We start from the raw sequence: 16,299 nt of genomic DNA on the forward strand, positions 1-16,299 counted from the left end.
AGGACAGCCTCTAGGGTATCAGGTTTATGATTTTGCTATAGTGCCCGAGGTTCATTATCTAGCCCTTCGTCCTTCCACCTGACGCTTTTCATACTCTTCCTATTTCTTTCATCTCTACGCACCTCTCCCTTGACGATTGCAACGCCATATATACTTGTTGGGTCGGCCATACTCTTTCCATCCCAGAGAGGCTTCTCATACCAATCTCTCGTTACTCGCGCGTTATCGAGACCCTTTGGGAAAACTATCACCGGACTAGCACCACCTGGATCAGCGTATGCGGCGTACTCCCATGTTCCAGATGATTGAGCAGTAGAACGGGTCGTAAGGGCTGAATCATGTAGATTACGATGGGAAAAGTTGGGCGAGAAGGAGATAGACGGGATTTCTGGTAGATGAAGGGGAGCATAAGGGTCATGTGATAACGCATGTGACATAGGGAAGCTCAGAGGGGGCATAGGGAAGTTGGATGCAGCCGGATTAACCACACCTTCTCCAGTATGCATGCTTTCGCCCTCCGACTGCGTAGACTTCATTGTGTTGCCTCTGCTAAGCCCAGTTGCTATATAAGTAGATCCATGGGAGTAGACGGAATGTGAGGTCTCGCTGGGCGCAACAACATTGAGTTTCGGCTGACTCTTGTCCGATCGCCAGTCAAGGCTGGCGGACTGAGATTGGGCGCGAAGAGGCGGGGTTGCGGCGTATGAGCTTCCCCATGTAACAGGAATAGCCTCACATAACTCTATCCTCGAGGACGCTTGAGCTGCTACTGGAAGAGAAGGGGTAACCCTTGGATAAGGTCCTCCCTCTTCCCAGCCTGCCTGGTCGTCTGTATTAGCATCTATAGGAGGGTCCATCATGAATGCTCTAGGCGGGCTAATTTTTCTCTTCAAAAACTCTCCGCCAAGAGAAGATTGAGGCCGATTGGTATACTTATCAGCCCATGCCCTGTTGCCTTGTTGCTTATGTGATCTTTCGCTTCTCGAGAAGAAAGAGTTTCGGAGGTGTTTGAAGGGAAAGATTGGCGGAAATCTTCCGGATCCTTGGCGCACATGAGAGATAGGTCTGGTCAAGAACGTAGAAATAGCTAGAGACTGTCTTGAGAGAAGCGAGGGTGCAGAGAATCTCGACTGTAGACCGACGTTATTGAAAGGATATTCGCCTCGATCCTTTTCATCGTGGATCCCCATGTCTGGTTCAGGGACATCCCCGCCGTAAAACCAACTTGAACGAAGCTCGTTAGTCCGTTGGATTCGCTGGCGCCTTTTCCACCATCGTATAATTAAGAGAGATAATGCAAGAAGGGCAAAAAGACCAAATACACCGCCGATCGCGGCTCCGACAGAGACAGCTTTGCTGTGATGCGATGATGCTGACGACGGTGTAGAGGAGATTGTAGATGATGAACTAGTATTATCGGCCGCAGCAGTGGCGTCATGCGTGTTTGTGCTCGATGTGGTATGTGAAGGTACGACTTCGCTCGTCGCTGTCGTGGTTACAGGGACTGTAGTGATGTAAGTTGGAATGGCAGTTTTAGAATTTGTTTGAGGAGGGTTTGCTGCAGTAAATACAGACAATGATGGAAACGTTGTTGTAATGAATGATGCCATATGCCCGGCAGACGAGGTAATTATGGGTGATGAAAATACTGAAAGGCTTCAGGTCAGAGACGATTGACGACTGCAATGTACACCAAGTTTCACTTACCGCTACCACTTGAGGAAGCCACTATCCAAGCGCCATCTCCTCCGGCTGTCGTTGAGTCGCTATATTCCGGTGTACTCATTGAAGTCGCTTGCTGGGATACCTCCTGATCGGCTTGGGCTGTTGGCTGAGACAAATCTGTAGAGGTAGTAGTCCACATTTGTGTGATACCAGGCTCGCAATTTGCCCAAATTGTTTGCGTTGGCATTACCACTTCTGAAGCAACACTACTTGTCAAGTACATTGTTGACCAAGAGGTAATGGGGGCGTAAAACAAGGTGGTGCTCGATGTGATGGCATTGCAGGACATATCGTTACTCGTGTCATCCCATTCATCATCGTCGTCACTGCCATTGCCATATTCGCTAGACGAATGACTCCACCATTGTCGGCGTTCGTTCGGAAGAGAAGAGGTTATAGTAACTCTGTCAATATTCTGAGATCTCTCGCGCACGTTTCTTCCCTGGCTCCATTCCCAAGCAGTGATAGTGTCGCTAGCAGCTGAAGTTGGTAATGAAGGGGAAGTCCCGGGGCTCTGCTTTGTCGAAATAAAGGCATATGTGAGAGTAGTAGATGTCCTAGTCCCAAGCTGTACAATCCCGACTTTAGCTTCTCCTGAATATAGGGATGATGTCTGACCGGGTTCTTGGCTGGTTTTGCTGGCTGAAATTCTTCCGACTTCGGAACTCGAATTTTCTGCCTGCCCTGACTCTACCGCTATGTCCTCGACTTCTGCACCTGTCTCTTCAACTATATTCGAGGCAATGTCTCGCTTGGCTGTCCTTGACGTTGTAGTAACAAAATCAGCCTCACTTGCCCTTTGCGGACTTTGTATGGAGCTCCCGCCAATCCCAGTGGCCTTAACCAGCAGATTTTCAAAGCCACTATCGCGCTGCCTGCTGGTAGATGTAGTACAGCTTGAGGTCAACCACAGACTCGTTGAGGGGGAGGGTGTGACGATAACAGGCGTAGATGTGGTGATGGTCGTAGGTATGTATGTCCTACATATGTTCCCAATTTAGTTTATGGTTACGTTTGGTTAGCGGGGAAAGACTTACGTGGACGTAGAATACAGTGTAGAGACAGGGCTTGCTTCACACGCCATCTTAACACGAGGGGAATTGCCTTTACTTACTAGAAGATGCCAGAGATAGAGTGTTGGAGGTCACCAAGTGCAGTGAAATTTCGAGTTGTGAAGAGAGACGTTAGAGGAACTTGTAAAGAAATGAGAAGAGGTTAGCAAACTCCATATGTCGATGCTTTGTTCCGCTTTCAATACATCATTGCCCAATCCCAAGGACTACTGGCAATCAAAGGAGGACCAATTTGGCAGATGGAATGCACCCATTATATCTAAACATCAATCGAATCAAGGTTAGAAGTGAAATAGACAGTTATCGCGAGCAGATGAACTTTCCACAAAGGGACGCCAAAGGGAAACGGATACGGATCAGACCCCCTTTTATTCGCTGCTCAAAGGCACTCCTTATAGTGAGAGCAAACCAAAGGTAGTTAGAATAGCCGGCTGATACCTTTGAAATTTGATAACATGAAGACTGTACATTTCTACTTGCTAGACGAGGTTTTATAAGCCATCAGTCCAACAAGGGCCAAAGAATACCCTGTATTCATTCTTTATCAGCTACTGACCTGCCTTCTTCTGGGGAAGTTACAAACCAAAAATCTGAATACGGGTGATAGGACTTCCAAAAAAGATACAACTTGATGATATCAGCAGAATATCCTACAACCGTCTTTTAGCTAATTTCCAGAGAGGCTATGATGAAACAAAAAAAAGCGCACTTTGAAGATACCAGCCAGAGTAAGCACCAAACCTCCTGCTACACCGATCAAAAACACAGCCGCGACGTTGAGTCCAAAGGCCACAGCTGCATTTGAAAGCATAATCAAAGGCCCTACGCGTAAAAAATGTCGGAAAGGCGCAAAACCCTCTGTGAAGGGTATGAAGAAAGCATTTATAATGGCGCATACAGGAGCGTAATAGTAGAGTGACACGAGTGGGTCCATCTTGAGGCCTTGGAGGAGAATCTGAATCATGACGAGGCGGCTATCAAGAGCGTCAGCGAGCTTTATGATGGCAATCGGGTGGTGGCATACGACGACTCAAACTGTGAATAGGGGGATCAGCGAAACAGCTAACAGGAGAAGGTAAGACTCACGGCCACGGCGCTAACTTGGCAAATGAAGCCAAACATTTCAAAATACAACTCGCCGTAAGCCGCTGTGTACCCTGTTAATAAGGCGGTATGATTTCAGTCCAGACAGCATACCTAAAACGCAGCCAGTGGAGATGAGTAACACGATTAATATCAATCTAGAGTTGAGCACCTGAAGTTTGAAAGCGGCAGAGATGAGGAGGATAGCCACGGGGGTGAAAGCCTGAAGGAGCAAGTCAGGAAAAGCACAGAAGAGGGATAACACACCTTGAGCATTTGAATGAATGACACGCTTAATCTGCAGCCACACAGGATCAGCACACTGCCAAACTGGAAAAGTAACTGACTGACGTCAAGTATGCTGTGTTACTCAAGATGAGCGACCCGGAAAAGAGGACGCCAATAGGTAATATGGACCTGAGATATAACTCTCGCTGTGATGATATGTAAATTTTCACGCTTGGCCAGAGGTAGAGTCACACTGACTGTCATTTCTATCTTGTCCAGTCCATCGAGCAGATTTGTCGTAGCGCGCAGGATTCGTGTTCCAAGGGCCTTTGGCGGATGTGAGCTTGTGCGGTTCAAAGGGTGAGGGAAATGACACTTACGGCACAACCGAGATGATAGGCGGTGCTATTGCTGTTAGCTATGCTATTGCAATGTGCAGGCCATGGCTTACATGAATACAGGCTTTGGAGATAAGAACTGGTCAGTCAATCGGCCAAGTCTGAACTATATCCGAACTCACATATGAGTAAGCAAGATTGGTGTACAGATATTCTTGAACAATTCATCAGATATGATTCCATACTTAGAGACAGGAAACCAGCTCACTGTTGTACAGAATTACCGCAGATGAAAGGGCGATCCATATGGGAACTGCCTATATTAGCACCACTGTCACTGCACGGCGAAATTTACCCACTAATTATAGCAGCACTTAGCTGAGTCTTTCTATTCCCGACCTGAGGCAAGCTGGGAGTTATTTCCACTTGATCCTTCGGGTCTTCCAGCTACTGGCATGTTAGCAGGGCGTTGATTGTAATAGAAAGGCAGACTTGCCAGTTCCTCCTGTTTCAGATCTGCTGACCACCCAGGGGGATTGACATAACCAACACCCTCGCCGACTTCTCCTCTCGAGCTGGGAGCGAAGCTGAACCTGTGTGAGTACTGGGACATAGGCGCGGGACTGGTGAATGGAGGAAGGGGGAAGTGAATGGTGAATAGAGATCGTCCAGCGCAGTTGTTCATCTCAACTTGCGTTGAACAAAACTGAAATAAGGTTCAGCGCGCGTCCCTGGAAGCCCCATCTTATCTCCCGAAGCGAGTACGGCTGGAATGCAAAACTACTTAAAATAATTAATAAACTATTTTCTAATCAAGTGGAGGTGCTCATGCATTTTAGCGGCATCAAATAGTCACGCGCTGATAAAAATACTACTACGTACGGGCTACGGATTTTCGGTTTCGGCCGTCATCCGACTTCCAACGTCCAGCGCCTATATACTTTTCTTGGCTCTTCATTTCTTCTTTTAACTGCCACTCACTGCCAAAAAGCCGCCCAAGACGTGTCGACAATGACACTGACAGACTATTTCTCAGTAAGTCTACCCCGGTCAATGAATACGAGAAGCTTACTTGGGGCCAGCCGGTGGCATTCTTCATCCTCCTTCGAGAAAGTCTCGAAGCAGGCATCATCAGTACGTCACTTTGTGTCGCCGTATAGTTCTCCCAACTAATAATAGACAGTCGCTGTGCTTCTAGGTTTTATTACCCAAATAATCCCCAAACCATCATCGCATCCTCGCACTCTCTCAACTCCCGGTCACCCAGCTAACCTTCCACGCCACTCGGGGGAATCTGCGCAGTCGGAGAACTCGGGTACTCAACTCCTCTCTTCTGGCCGTGCGAGTATAGATAGGGGGTATGGTGCTTCTTCAAGAAGCGTGTCTCCTGCAAGAATAGAGAGACTTGAGGTTGAAAATGTGGCAGAGGAAGTAGGCAAAGATGAGGGGTTGCTTGGTGCTGACGTGGATCGACGTGCGATCATGAAGAAGATGAGAGTGCAAATCTGGAGTGGAGCGATTTTGGGCGGTAGTGTAGCTATTGCAATTGGCACTGTTTTTCTTTACGTCGTATGTTCAACTGATCTCTATCTTCCTGCAGCTAAGCTGACTTTTTTCAGTTTTATACCTACACCAGAGACCTGTGGCAAGATGCGGAAAACCTATGGGAAGGCGGGTTTTGTCTACTTGCGGCTGTCCTAATCTTGGTCATGTCCCTGGCTTTCCTCCGACTTCCCCATGCCCAAACCAAATGGCGATTAAAGCTGTTGAGCGCATATCAATCGCAGTCCAACGATGTCGAGTCTGATTCTCGACCTGGTTCTCCTGACGGACGCCCTCATGATAATAGTCTCGGACACCCATCACAAGTTACCACAAACCCTCGTCGCAGGCGAGCTAATCGAGCTTCCGCTATCCTCTTTGGGTTGCCATTCATCACTGTCCTCCGCGAAGGTCTTGAAGGGATCGTGTTCTTGGGTGGTATCGGCCTTTCGGAGTCGCCTTCATCCGTCATTGGCGGCGGCATTTGTGGTCTTTTCGCAGGTGCCCTCTGCGCTTATCTCTTGTTCTCATCCACCACTCCGCTCTCTGTTCACACTTTTACCACATTTTCCTCTCTCCTTCTTTTCCTCATCGGAGCTGGGCTTGCATCTCGCTCCGCTTACGCTCTTGAACGTCAGTACTTTATCAACCATGTAGGCGCAGCTGCTGCCGAGAGTGGCAATGGCCCTGGCAGCTATCGCGTCAAGGGTAACATCTGGCATTTGACTTGGTGGGATCCCGAACCCGGGAGCGGGGATAATTGGGCGCAAGTCGCACAAGCCGTTCTGGGATGGAACAATACCGGTACTTGGTGGACCATGTAAGTATCTCAACATAACACAGTCCCCTTTGTATACAGGCTGATAAGGTATACAAATTAGCTCAACGTACATGTTTTATTGGCTGCTCATAACGTTTACTCTCATCTACATGAAATGGGCCGAAGGCCGTTGCGCTATTTTTGGTGTCCTCTCATCAAGGGGTAAAGAGCTGGAGAGGAGTCGACGGGTGAGAGGCACGGCGGGTGAAGATGATGAGGAGGTGCTCTTAGATGACCGTAGTGACGTTGGCGAGTAGTGCATTTTTACAGCAGTAGGGTTAATATCCGGACCCGATACGACACATATATGTATTGCTCAATGTTGCGAATAAAGTGGATGGCGAGGTATCTGCCCTTGTAATCTTCAAGAGGATGTCGGATCCCCCAGTATAACCCCACCAAAACCCCAAAACTACTACATGCAATCCCATATCTCTAAGGAACAACTTCTAATCCTAAACTCCTCGCTGTGCCCACAACCCCTCTGGCAACCCGCTCAAGCCCAACGGCCTTCAAATCCTCATCCATACATTTTATCTTCGCAATCTCATACACATGCTTCAAGCTGACCTGGCCCGTTTTCACCTTCATTCCTTGTCCTGAACCCTTGTCAATGCCAGTTGTTTTTTTCAAAAGGTAGGATACAGGAGGTGTTCGAGTAGCGAATGAAAATGTTCGGTCGGGGTTGATGGTGATCATTGTAGGGATGGGGAGGGATGTTTGATAGTGTGCTGTCTTAGCGTTGCTGTAGAGAGTTTGATGTTTTAGCTGCCATCCATTGAACTTTATCGGTCTCAGAGACGTACAATTCCTTGCAGAAGTCCATGGCCTTTACACCTCGAGCACCCAAGGCGGGACCAACGGGTGGTGTGGGAGCAGCCTTGCCTGCGGGAACGATAATTTTCTATAGTAACCGCATTAGCACGAGACGGTTTGAAGTACAATCGGCTGTGTGAGCGAGCTTCGACGTACAACTATTTGGGCAGCGGCTGCCTTTGACATGATGGAAAAGAGCAAGGGAGGTTCTAGTCGAGGAGGTTAATTTTAAATCCGAGTTGGCTGTAGCGTGTGAAATGTCCGCTCGTTAATGGTGTACGGGCGATTAGAGAATCCAAGGAGATGTTTTGTATTAGACGAGGATGTGTATAGGAAGAATTCGCGGAGAAGACAAAGGCAACTAACTGCTGGAATGTCGAAATCTTAAATGGGTTGTTAAATAACTTAATGAAAAGTACGGCAATGACCGAGCAGCTGATCATGTTATTTAATATTGTTATTAATTATCGTGTGACCGGCGGCCGATCGATGTCCAGATAGAAGATGAACATCCACCATCGGCATCAGCCTCCACTCCACCGGCTGTTTTCTGCTCCATATAATTCGAGTAGTGATATAGCGGAAGCTCATCATTGAACCACCAATAGCCCTTACCTAGCCATGCCCAGTAAGCTACTCTTGCCCTTGTTGAAGCCCACACTCCGCTCCTTCCGTTACATCCCCACTTCACTCATTACGCTCCCCGCATCCGTCGGCTTGCACTTCACCTCTCACCCGGCTCCCACTATTTCAAACTATGTAGTTTCTCCTACCACCAGCCCCCTACATCTTCCCTTAATCTTCACACTGGCATCCATCCCCATATTCTACCTGCTAGGTTTGGTGACTGGTAAGGTGAGCTGGGTCGACAAGGCGTGGCCGCTGTACCCTCCTGCCATTTCTGCAATGCTCTACGGATGGGTTCTGGTTAATCACGCTGGAGGAGTCTATGCCCATAACATTCCAAGGGTCACCTTCATGTTTGGTCTTCAAGTACGTCCCCTTTTTAAATGATCTGTGTCATCCACATTAACCTCTTATAGCTCATATGGTCATTTCGCCTATTCTCTCATGCTGTCAAAAGAGGCTTTTACAATCCGAAATCCGAAGATTATAGGTATACAGTTTTCCGCAAGCTTGTCCCCCGTTGGGCATTTGCCCTTGTCCACGCGTTTGCTGTGGCTTTCGCACAACCTATACTGCTCATGTCATTGAGTCTTCCGCTTTACGCCGCACTTGTATCCCCTCCTGCATCCAAGCAGACTGACGGATGGCGGACCCTCACATTTGGGAACATATCACGACTCCTTCCCTCCCATCTCCGAAAAGCTGTACCACCGCATATTGCGGTACTCAACATGTCCGACTATATCATGACCATGGTCTCTTTGCTCATCATCTACGCTGAATATCAAGCAGACAAGAAGATGTACCAATTCCAACAAGGGAAACATAATAAGATTTCATCCCTGTCCAAGGAGCAACTTATACACCCCCCTGTCCCCCAATCTGGTGAAAGCCAGCCGCTTGTCCAGAAAGAAGGTTTACCGAAGCCTTCACCATATCCCGCTTCTCATCACCCAGGTTTCCCAACACAAGGAATGTGGCGGTTCTCTCGACACCCAAATTTTGCAGCAGAGCAGTTGTTCTGGGTATCTCAAGCTATGTTTCCCGGGCTCTCAGGGAAGGATAATGGGATCAGTGGTAAAGGGTGGTGGGCGGGCTGCGTCTTTGGACCTTGTTTCGCTTTGAGTTTGCTATTCCTTTCGAGTACAACGCTTACAGAGTGGATTACTGGAATAAAAGTAAGCTTTTGATCCCCTTCAGGTGTGCAGAGGGTATAAATACTGACTAGTTCCCGCCAGTACCCCGCGTTCAAAAACTATAAAGGAATTGTAGGAGAATTTTTGCCACAAGAAACGTTATTCAAGTGGATCTGGACGAAGATCACAGGCTCGAGAGAACGTCTGTATCAAGCAGTTTACGGGCCTCCTCCGGGTGAGAAACAAGACTCTTCAAGGTTAAGATAATAAGCCCTATGTGTCACTACCTTACTCTTTTCAGTCATTACGGGAAACAGTGTAGAGGCACCAGTGTATCAAATGTTACAAGTATGATGAGGACGACTGCTCTGTGTTTCCGGTGCTCGCAGATCTCTATAAGTCGTTAACTAATCATGCATCACACATATATGTACAAAATTGGTCCATATTGCATCCGCGATGGGCAAGGGGCGACAAAAGTAACTCGTTCAAAATCTAATCTGATAACTGCCATTCGCCTTGGTCAGGTATCGTACCCATTTGACACTTTGGTACCCGCTCTTCTCAAAGACCTTTAAGAATCGTACGAGGAGACCCGACGCTGTGAACATAACAACTGCAATTTTATTCGATCAGTACGAGCTTCCCTGATGGGACATAGCAAGACAAATTGGGCGTACCCGAAAAATCGACCTGGATAGGTGGACGTGACCATGCTTGCCTGTGAGTCGTTGCTGTGAGGTCGGCCTCGGCGGTAAGGGTACATTCCTGAGCACCTTGAATCCTCGGTATTCTGAACATAAATAAGCATTTGTCATTCACGCGGACGGCTAGCTGCCGCAAAGACTTACTTCCAGACGATGACATTCTCTCCCGGCACGTACTTTGCCTTGCCTATACCTACCTTACTTCTAACGCCAGTCGTGTTCAGTGGTGTCGGTATCCTTAATACAACGTTGTTGGCATTCAATTTGGAGTCGAAAGCGGCACGGAGGTGGATGGTATACTCGACACGAGATTTAGAAGGTTCTACGACATGAGTTTGAAGGCGGAAGGGGAGATTGATGTTTGTCGTTGAGCGGTATCTGCCCAGCCGTCAGCTCGCACAAGACTTTATCCGCATGTACATACCGCATGAGCTCAAACTCGCCGTCTGGGGGGATAAAGCTGATCGATCGATCACTATCAAACTTGCCTAGTCGCACGCATTGGTGGAATTGACAATCGTCAAGCTCCACCGCTGAGTCAGATTTGGCTGCTTGTTCACCGCCCCTTCAATGACTATCAGCGATTATATTTGTGATGGGAAACTACGATGTATGTACCGTTTTTGAAGCACCAATTTATCATTGAGACCGAATTTACACTCGGGGGTGCCACTCAGATACGCCCGCATGAGGATCTGGCCGTCCACATCTGCTCTCAAAATGGATCCTGTAGCCAAATCAGCAACTAGAATAAGGTGCTACCATTGCAGATCACCTTCTTTACTCATCAACATATTGACAGTCTCAATAACGTCGACAAAAGCCTCGTTCTTCCTATACTTGACATCCGAGCGTCGCCAAGATGTTGCTCCTGTTGCCTGAATGGTGATCTTTGACGAGTCTTCGCGCTACAGAATGAAAGGGTTTGCCAGGGAATCAGAGGTAACAAAGTCAAGAAGGGACATACCACAGCCATTTCAGATTTGATACTCTCGGTCGTGATGTACATTTTGAGTGTGTCGATCTCCGAGTTTTGAGGAAACCCAAAGTCAATAATTTCTACATCCATCTTGAGTAAGTATGGCAATCCCCAACCGTTGGATAATTACATCATCGCTCACCATCAAGCAGTTCATAGATGAGAACAAAGTTATTCTTCACGCTCTCTTCATCGAGCTTGCCAAAGTAGCTCCTCGCGACGGTGATGAATCGGTAAATGAACTCGAACACAAGGGCGGCAGAGGCATTGCATCTGGAAACCGTTAGTTTGAATTGGCGCCAAAGTTCATTGGTAGGAAACGTACTTTGTGACACCAACGATGTAGACATTGTTCACCCTCACATGGAAGAAGGATGTTGAACCAAGGGTTATAATAGGTGAACGAACGTCGGGATTGGAGATTACTTGGATACGAAAAACATCAGAGAGCGATCGCCTTCATTTAATGTCAGCCATGAACAGTTGCGGCAGCCCAGTTCACCTACTTGACATCCGAGCGAAATAGCCTCGATATAAGGACCTGGCGAATGGTTAGCAAAGTGTCCAAAGAATGTGAGATGCGTCTTACCTCGCCCTTTTGGTTGAATATGAAGAATGCCTGTCCAAAGTCAGCGCTGTACTGCCGGAAAATGGTATACTTACTGAGATCATGGTGGGGTGGCACACGAACAAGACTCAGAGGGCTTTCAACATTGAGCATTCGTTCGCTGGCGAGTGACAACAATACGACCATGAATGGCGGACGAATGCCAGGGAGGCATCGGTTATCGCCGCCTTGTTAATATGCTTAAATAAAATGTTAAGTATGAGTCGTCCATCCGCTCCTGTTACACTTTTCTGTTTTCGGATAGGGCGAACTGGGCGCATCGTTTTATTTGGCCTTTGACTCTCACCTTACCTTCTCGATAACGGTGTATGCTCCGTCACGCACTGAGATCAGTACAACGCATTTTAACCCCAAGCCCTATTGTGTACCCACGCCTACAAAGAACGTACGCAGCAATGTCCGCTGAAGAAACCAAGGTCCCTTCTCAAGAATCCTTGCCCGTAGAGGAGATCAACCCCGCCGGCCCGCAACCAGCAATCGCTACCGAGGGTGCCGCTGAAAAATCGAAGAAGGGCGGTGAGTAACATAAATGTAGATGTAAATAGTCGCTGAATATACATTGTATAGCCAAGAAGGAGGCCAAACGACTTGAAAAGCTCGCCAAAGCTGCCACCAAGACTTCCGCTGCACAATCTCAGGCCCCCAAGAAGGAAAAGGCTGAGAAGAAGGAGAAGAAAGCCGAAGTTCCTGCTGAAGCTTGGGTTGACACGACTCCCAAGGGCGAGAAGAAAGGTTAGTGGTCTTGTGTGATCGTGGCAATGTTCAAGCTAATGTAATTGATTAGATGTCTCTGGTAACTTCCCCTCTGGCTATGACCCTATTCAGGTCGAGGCTGCCCATTATGATTGGTGGAATGCCAAGGGGTTTTTCAAGCCTCGTTACGGCGCCGATGGAAAGCCCTTGGACAAGGGAACTTTCTGTATCACTTTCCCTCCTCCCAATGTTACCGGTAATTTGCACATTGGTCATGCTTTGACCGTCTCCTTGCAGGACGCTTTAATCCGTTGGTGAGTATTCTGATGTTGATCATGTCACAAACTAACTTTTTTTTAGGAAGAGAATGCAGGGTCAAACTGTCCTTTATCTTCCCGGATATGACCACGCGGGTATTGCTACACAAGCAGTCGTTGAGCAACGTCTTATGAAGACTGAGGGTCACTCTAGACATCATTACGGCCGAGAAAAGTTCCTTGAGAAGGTTTGGGAATGGAAGGACCAATACCAGGGCAAGATTACCAACCAGATGACTCGTTTAGGTGGTTCTTTCGATTGGGACAAGGTGGCGTTCACCATGGACGACGTGAGAAGTAGACGACTGTTCCAGAAGGACCAAGCTGACAGAGTTTCTTCTAGAACTTGAGTACCGCCGTTAGAGAAGCATTCGTTCAAATGCACGAAAAAGGTCTGCTTTACAGAGCTAACCGACTGGTGAACTGGTGTGTTTACCTTAACACCTCTCTTTCCAACCTCGAGGTAGGTTCTCTCTTCACCGAAGTTTCAATTTTCCGCTAATTTGCAATCCGTATTAGGTCGATCAACTTCACCTTACTGGCCGAACCCTTCTCAATGTCAAGGGCTACGATGCCAAAGAGCGTTTCGAATTCGGTGTCATCACTTCTTTCGCTTACCCCATCGAGAACTCTGATGAACGTATCATCGTCGCTACTACCCGTCCTGAAACTATGCTTGGTGATACCGCCATTGCTGTGCACCCTGATGACCCTCGCTACACTCATCTTCACGGCAAGTTTGCAGTTCATCCTTTCAACGGCAGAAGGATTCCCATCGTCACAGATGCCATTACTGTCGACATGGAGTTCGGTACCGGTGCCGTCAAGATCACCCCTGCTCATGACCCTAATGACTTTGAGTGCGGTATGAGGAACAACCTTGAATTCATCAGCCTGATGAACGACGACGGTACCTACAACGAGAACGCAGGTCCTTACAAGGTCAGTTTATGATGTTGCCGTGACTCACTGGATGTGCTGATAAGGGAAATAGGGAATGAAACGATTCCATGTTCGAAACGCCATCGTCAAGGACCTTAAGGAGAAGGGACTGTACGTCGAGCAAAAGGACAACGAGATGCAAATCCCCATCTGCTCGTGAGTGTTTGTTCTACTTTGCATTTGGGCCGGGATTAATTTGAGTATCAGTCGATCTGGCGACGTCGTCGAACAAATCATCAAGCCTCAATGGTGGATCAGCTGCAAACCTCTTGCCGAGGATGCTCTCAAGGTGAATCGCTTGTATTTTTCGTCGGTTTCTCATCTAAACCAAACTCCATAGCGAACCCGTGCGGGCGAACTCGAGATTAAGCCGAAGACGTCTGCCGGCGACTGGGTACGATGGATGGAGAACATGCAGGATTGGTGTATCTCCCGTCAGCTCTGGTGGGGTCACAGATGTCCTGCTTGGTTGCTCAAATTTGAGGGCGAGTCTCCCGACGTGCGTCTGGATTCTTTCTTCTTCTCGTTAAAAAAAGTCTGATGTCTTAAATATTATAGACTTCTGACGACAAGAACTGGATCGTTGCACGAACTGAGGAAGAGGCTCAGGAAAAGGCGAAGGCCCGTGCTAACGGCAAGAACTTTATCTTGGAGCAAGATGATGACGTGCTTGACACCTGGTTCTCTTCCGGTCTCTGGCCTTTCTCCACTATGGGGTGGCCCAACAAGGTATGCGTATCCAAGCTTAGGAGAGAATGATGACTAACATAAAGAAAGACACCCGACATGGAGCATTTCTACCCCAACTCCATCCTCGAAACTGGTTGGGACATTCTCTTCTTCTGGGTTGCGCGTATGGTCTTCTTCGGTAACACCCTTACCAACGTCATGCCCTTCAAGGAAGTCTACTGCCACCCCATGGTCCGAGATGCCTATGGCCGAAAGATGTCCAAGTCTTTGGGTAACGTCATTGATCCTCTGGACGTGATCACTGGCCAGAAGCTGGAGAAGCTGCACAACGACTTGAGGATGGGCAACCTTCCCGAGAAGGAAATCTTGAAGGCTGAGGAAGGCCAGAAGAAATTGTACCCCAAGGGTATTCCTCAATGTGGTACCGACGCCTTGAGATTTACTTTGTGTAACTACACATCTGGTGGTCGAGATATCAACATGGACATTGGTCGTGTGGAAGGTTACAGGAAGTTCTGCAACAAGCTCTGGAACGCGACCAAGTTCTGTCTCTTCCGAATGGACCTTGTCGATTTGCAGGGTGTCAGGCAGACAAGTGCTTTCGTCCCCAATGCGTCTCACTTGCCCACTGGCAAGGAAGGTCTTGTCGAAAAGTGGCTTTTCCACAAGCTCAACCTCGCCAGCGCCGCTATTTCGGACGCCCTCGAAAACCGGGACTTCTCTGAAGCTTCTACTGTCGCCTACCAATACTTCCTTAACGATCTCTGTGACGTCTATATTGAGGCTACCAAGCCCATCTTCGAGGCCAACTCTGATCCTGCTGCCAAGCTCTCCGCCCAAAACACTCTCTATACATGTTTGGAAGCTGGTCTCAAGTTGTTGCACCCCTTCATGCCTTATGTGACTGAAGACTTGTGGCAGCGTTTGCCTAGGAGGGAAGGTGACTCTTGTGAAACCATCATGTTGGCTCCTTTCCCCGAGAAGATCCCAGAACAAGAGTTCCCCGCAGAAGTTGCTAGCTTTGACCTCGTTGTTGACTGTATCAAGTCTGCTCGTTCGGTCATTGGTCTTTACAATCTCCCCACCAACGGCAAGACTCCCGAAGACAAGATCACTGTGATCATTCAGGCCCGTAACGCCGAGCAACTCGAGTTGTTGAAGTCTGTGGAGACTGTGATTGTTGGTTTGACAAAGGGTTGCGGTAAGGTTGAGTGGATTCAGGAGGACAGCGAGATTCCTCGAGGCTGTGGTACTGAAGTCGTTACTACCGACATCAGTGTACACATTCCTGTCCAGGTACGTCATCTTTCAGTTATAGAAGCAACTGGGTCGGTACCCCGCTGACATATCTTTGTTCCTTTTTCTTACAGGGCAAGGTCGACGCTGCTTCTGAGATTGATAAGCTCGAGAAGAAGTCCATTGTAGTCGAGGGACAAAAGGCCAAGCTGCAAAAGGTCATTCAACAACCCAATTACGAGAAGACTGTCAAGGAAGACGTGAGGCAGCAGAACGACGAGAAGATGGAAAAGATCGAGGTTGAAATCGAAGCGCTTAGGATGGCCATTGAGAGGTTCAAGGGTCTTTTGTAGATAGGTTAGAGATCGGAGGAGTGTGAAATGCACGAGACTGTTCCCAAATACAACTGCTTGATTCTTATACGCGCAATATGCCAGATGTCGAGTAGTCTACGTAGTAATCCTTTATATGGTTTCACCCGAACACATTTTTTGCGTTTTGCGTTTCGTACCCAAGGACTCGCGCGCCTATCCGCGCCTGTCTGTTTTAAGGTTGTTCTTCTTCTCAGGGTCGTGTTCATGGAGCAACGTCACCGGGTTGTAGTTAGCGCGCGTAGTGAGAGGAAACGAAAGGGTGAAGGGTGATTCATCTCACGCTCGACGCTCATCCTTAGATCCTTTGCCCGGCTATGACTATACTTAGTTCTCCGGCGTAGCCTG

General features: G+C 48.1%; 7 protein-coding genes across 7 annotated transcripts; 3 read left to right on the plus strand and 4 right to left on the minus strand.

Moving 5' to 3' along the window:
• Nucleotides 1-35: 35 nt before the first annotated feature.
• CNBB3780 (hypothetical protein) lies at nt 36-2,809 on the minus strand (the record flags this gene model as incomplete). The annotated part of the gene is made up of 3 exons (XM_772054.1): nt 36-1,504; nt 1,708-2,705; nt 2,763-2,809. 3 exons carry the CDS (start codon nt 2,807-2,809, stop codon nt 36-38), a joined length of 2,514 nt encoding a protein of 837 aa, XP_777147.1.
• A 480-nt stretch (nt 2,810-3,289) lies between these two features.
• Nucleotides 3,290-4,753, minus strand: CNBB3790 (hypothetical protein; the record flags this gene model as incomplete). The annotated part of the gene is made up of 12 exons (XM_772055.1): nt 3,290-3,326; nt 3,382-3,448; nt 3,508-3,772; nt 3,885-3,946; nt 3,996-4,104; nt 4,149-4,179; nt 4,233-4,311; nt 4,368-4,436; nt 4,490-4,514; nt 4,561-4,586; nt 4,630-4,661; nt 4,716-4,753. The coding sequence occupies 12 exons, from the start codon at nt 4,751-4,753 to the stop codon at nt 3,290-3,292; spliced, it is 840 nt and encodes a 279-aa protein (XP_777148.1).
• A 705-nt stretch (nt 4,754-5,458) lies between these two features.
• Nucleotides 5,459-7,066, plus strand: CNBB3800 (hypothetical protein; the record flags this gene model as incomplete). Its single annotated transcript, XM_772056.1, has 5 exons — nt 5,459-5,482; nt 5,530-5,581; nt 5,631-6,016; nt 6,067-6,809; nt 6,871-7,066. 5 exons carry the CDS (start codon nt 5,459-5,461, stop codon nt 7,064-7,066), a joined length of 1,401 nt encoding a protein of 466 aa, XP_777149.1.
• A 178-nt stretch (nt 7,067-7,244) lies between these two features.
• On the minus strand, nt 7,245-7,811 carry CNBB3810 (mitochondrial 54S ribosomal protein YmL19; the record flags this gene model as incomplete). The annotated part of the gene is made up of 3 exons (XM_772057.1): nt 7,245-7,554; nt 7,616-7,713; nt 7,782-7,811. 3 exons carry the CDS (start codon nt 7,809-7,811, stop codon nt 7,245-7,247), a joined length of 438 nt encoding a protein of 145 aa, XP_777150.1.
• A 435-nt stretch (nt 7,812-8,246) lies between these two features.
• On the plus strand, nt 8,247-9,655 carry CNBB3820 (hypothetical protein; the record flags this gene model as incomplete). Its single annotated transcript, XM_772058.1, has 3 exons — nt 8,247-8,618; nt 8,669-9,430; nt 9,491-9,655. 3 exons carry the CDS (start codon nt 8,247-8,249, stop codon nt 9,653-9,655), a joined length of 1,299 nt encoding a protein of 432 aa, XP_777151.1.
• Nucleotides 9,656-9,876: 221 nt separating this feature from the next.
• CNBB3830 (hypothetical protein) lies at nt 9,877-11,746 on the minus strand (the record flags this gene model as incomplete). The annotated part of the gene is made up of 12 exons (XM_772059.1): nt 9,877-10,004; nt 10,069-10,181; nt 10,240-10,473; nt 10,520-10,660; nt 10,714-10,822; nt 10,871-11,003; nt 11,063-11,154; nt 11,217-11,347; nt 11,400-11,531; nt 11,581-11,615; nt 11,664-11,693; nt 11,738-11,746. 12 exons carry the CDS (start codon nt 11,744-11,746, stop codon nt 9,877-9,879), a joined length of 1,287 nt encoding a protein of 428 aa, XP_777152.1.
• Nucleotides 11,747-12,010: 264 nt separating this feature from the next.
• CNBB3840 (hypothetical protein) lies at nt 12,011-15,933 on the plus strand (the record flags this gene model as incomplete). The annotated part of the gene is made up of 12 exons (XM_772060.1): nt 12,011-12,218; nt 12,270-12,434; nt 12,487-12,709; nt 12,756-13,002; nt 13,056-13,175; nt 13,232-13,654; nt 13,707-13,810; nt 13,862-13,943; nt 13,995-14,153; nt 14,213-14,383; nt 14,432-15,640; nt 15,715-15,933. The coding sequence occupies 12 exons, from the start codon at nt 12,011-12,013 to the stop codon at nt 15,931-15,933; spliced, it is 3,330 nt and encodes a 1,109-aa protein (XP_777153.1).
• Nucleotides 15,934-16,299: the final 366 nt, after the last annotated feature.

This window comes from Cryptococcus neoformans, chromosome 2 (assembly GCF_000149385.1).
Source record: "Cryptococcus neoformans var. neoformans B-3501A chromosome 2, whole genome shotgun sequence".
Classification (NCBI taxonomy): Eukaryota; Fungi; Basidiomycota; class Tremellomycetes; order Tremellales; family Cryptococcaceae; genus Cryptococcus; species Cryptococcus deneoformans.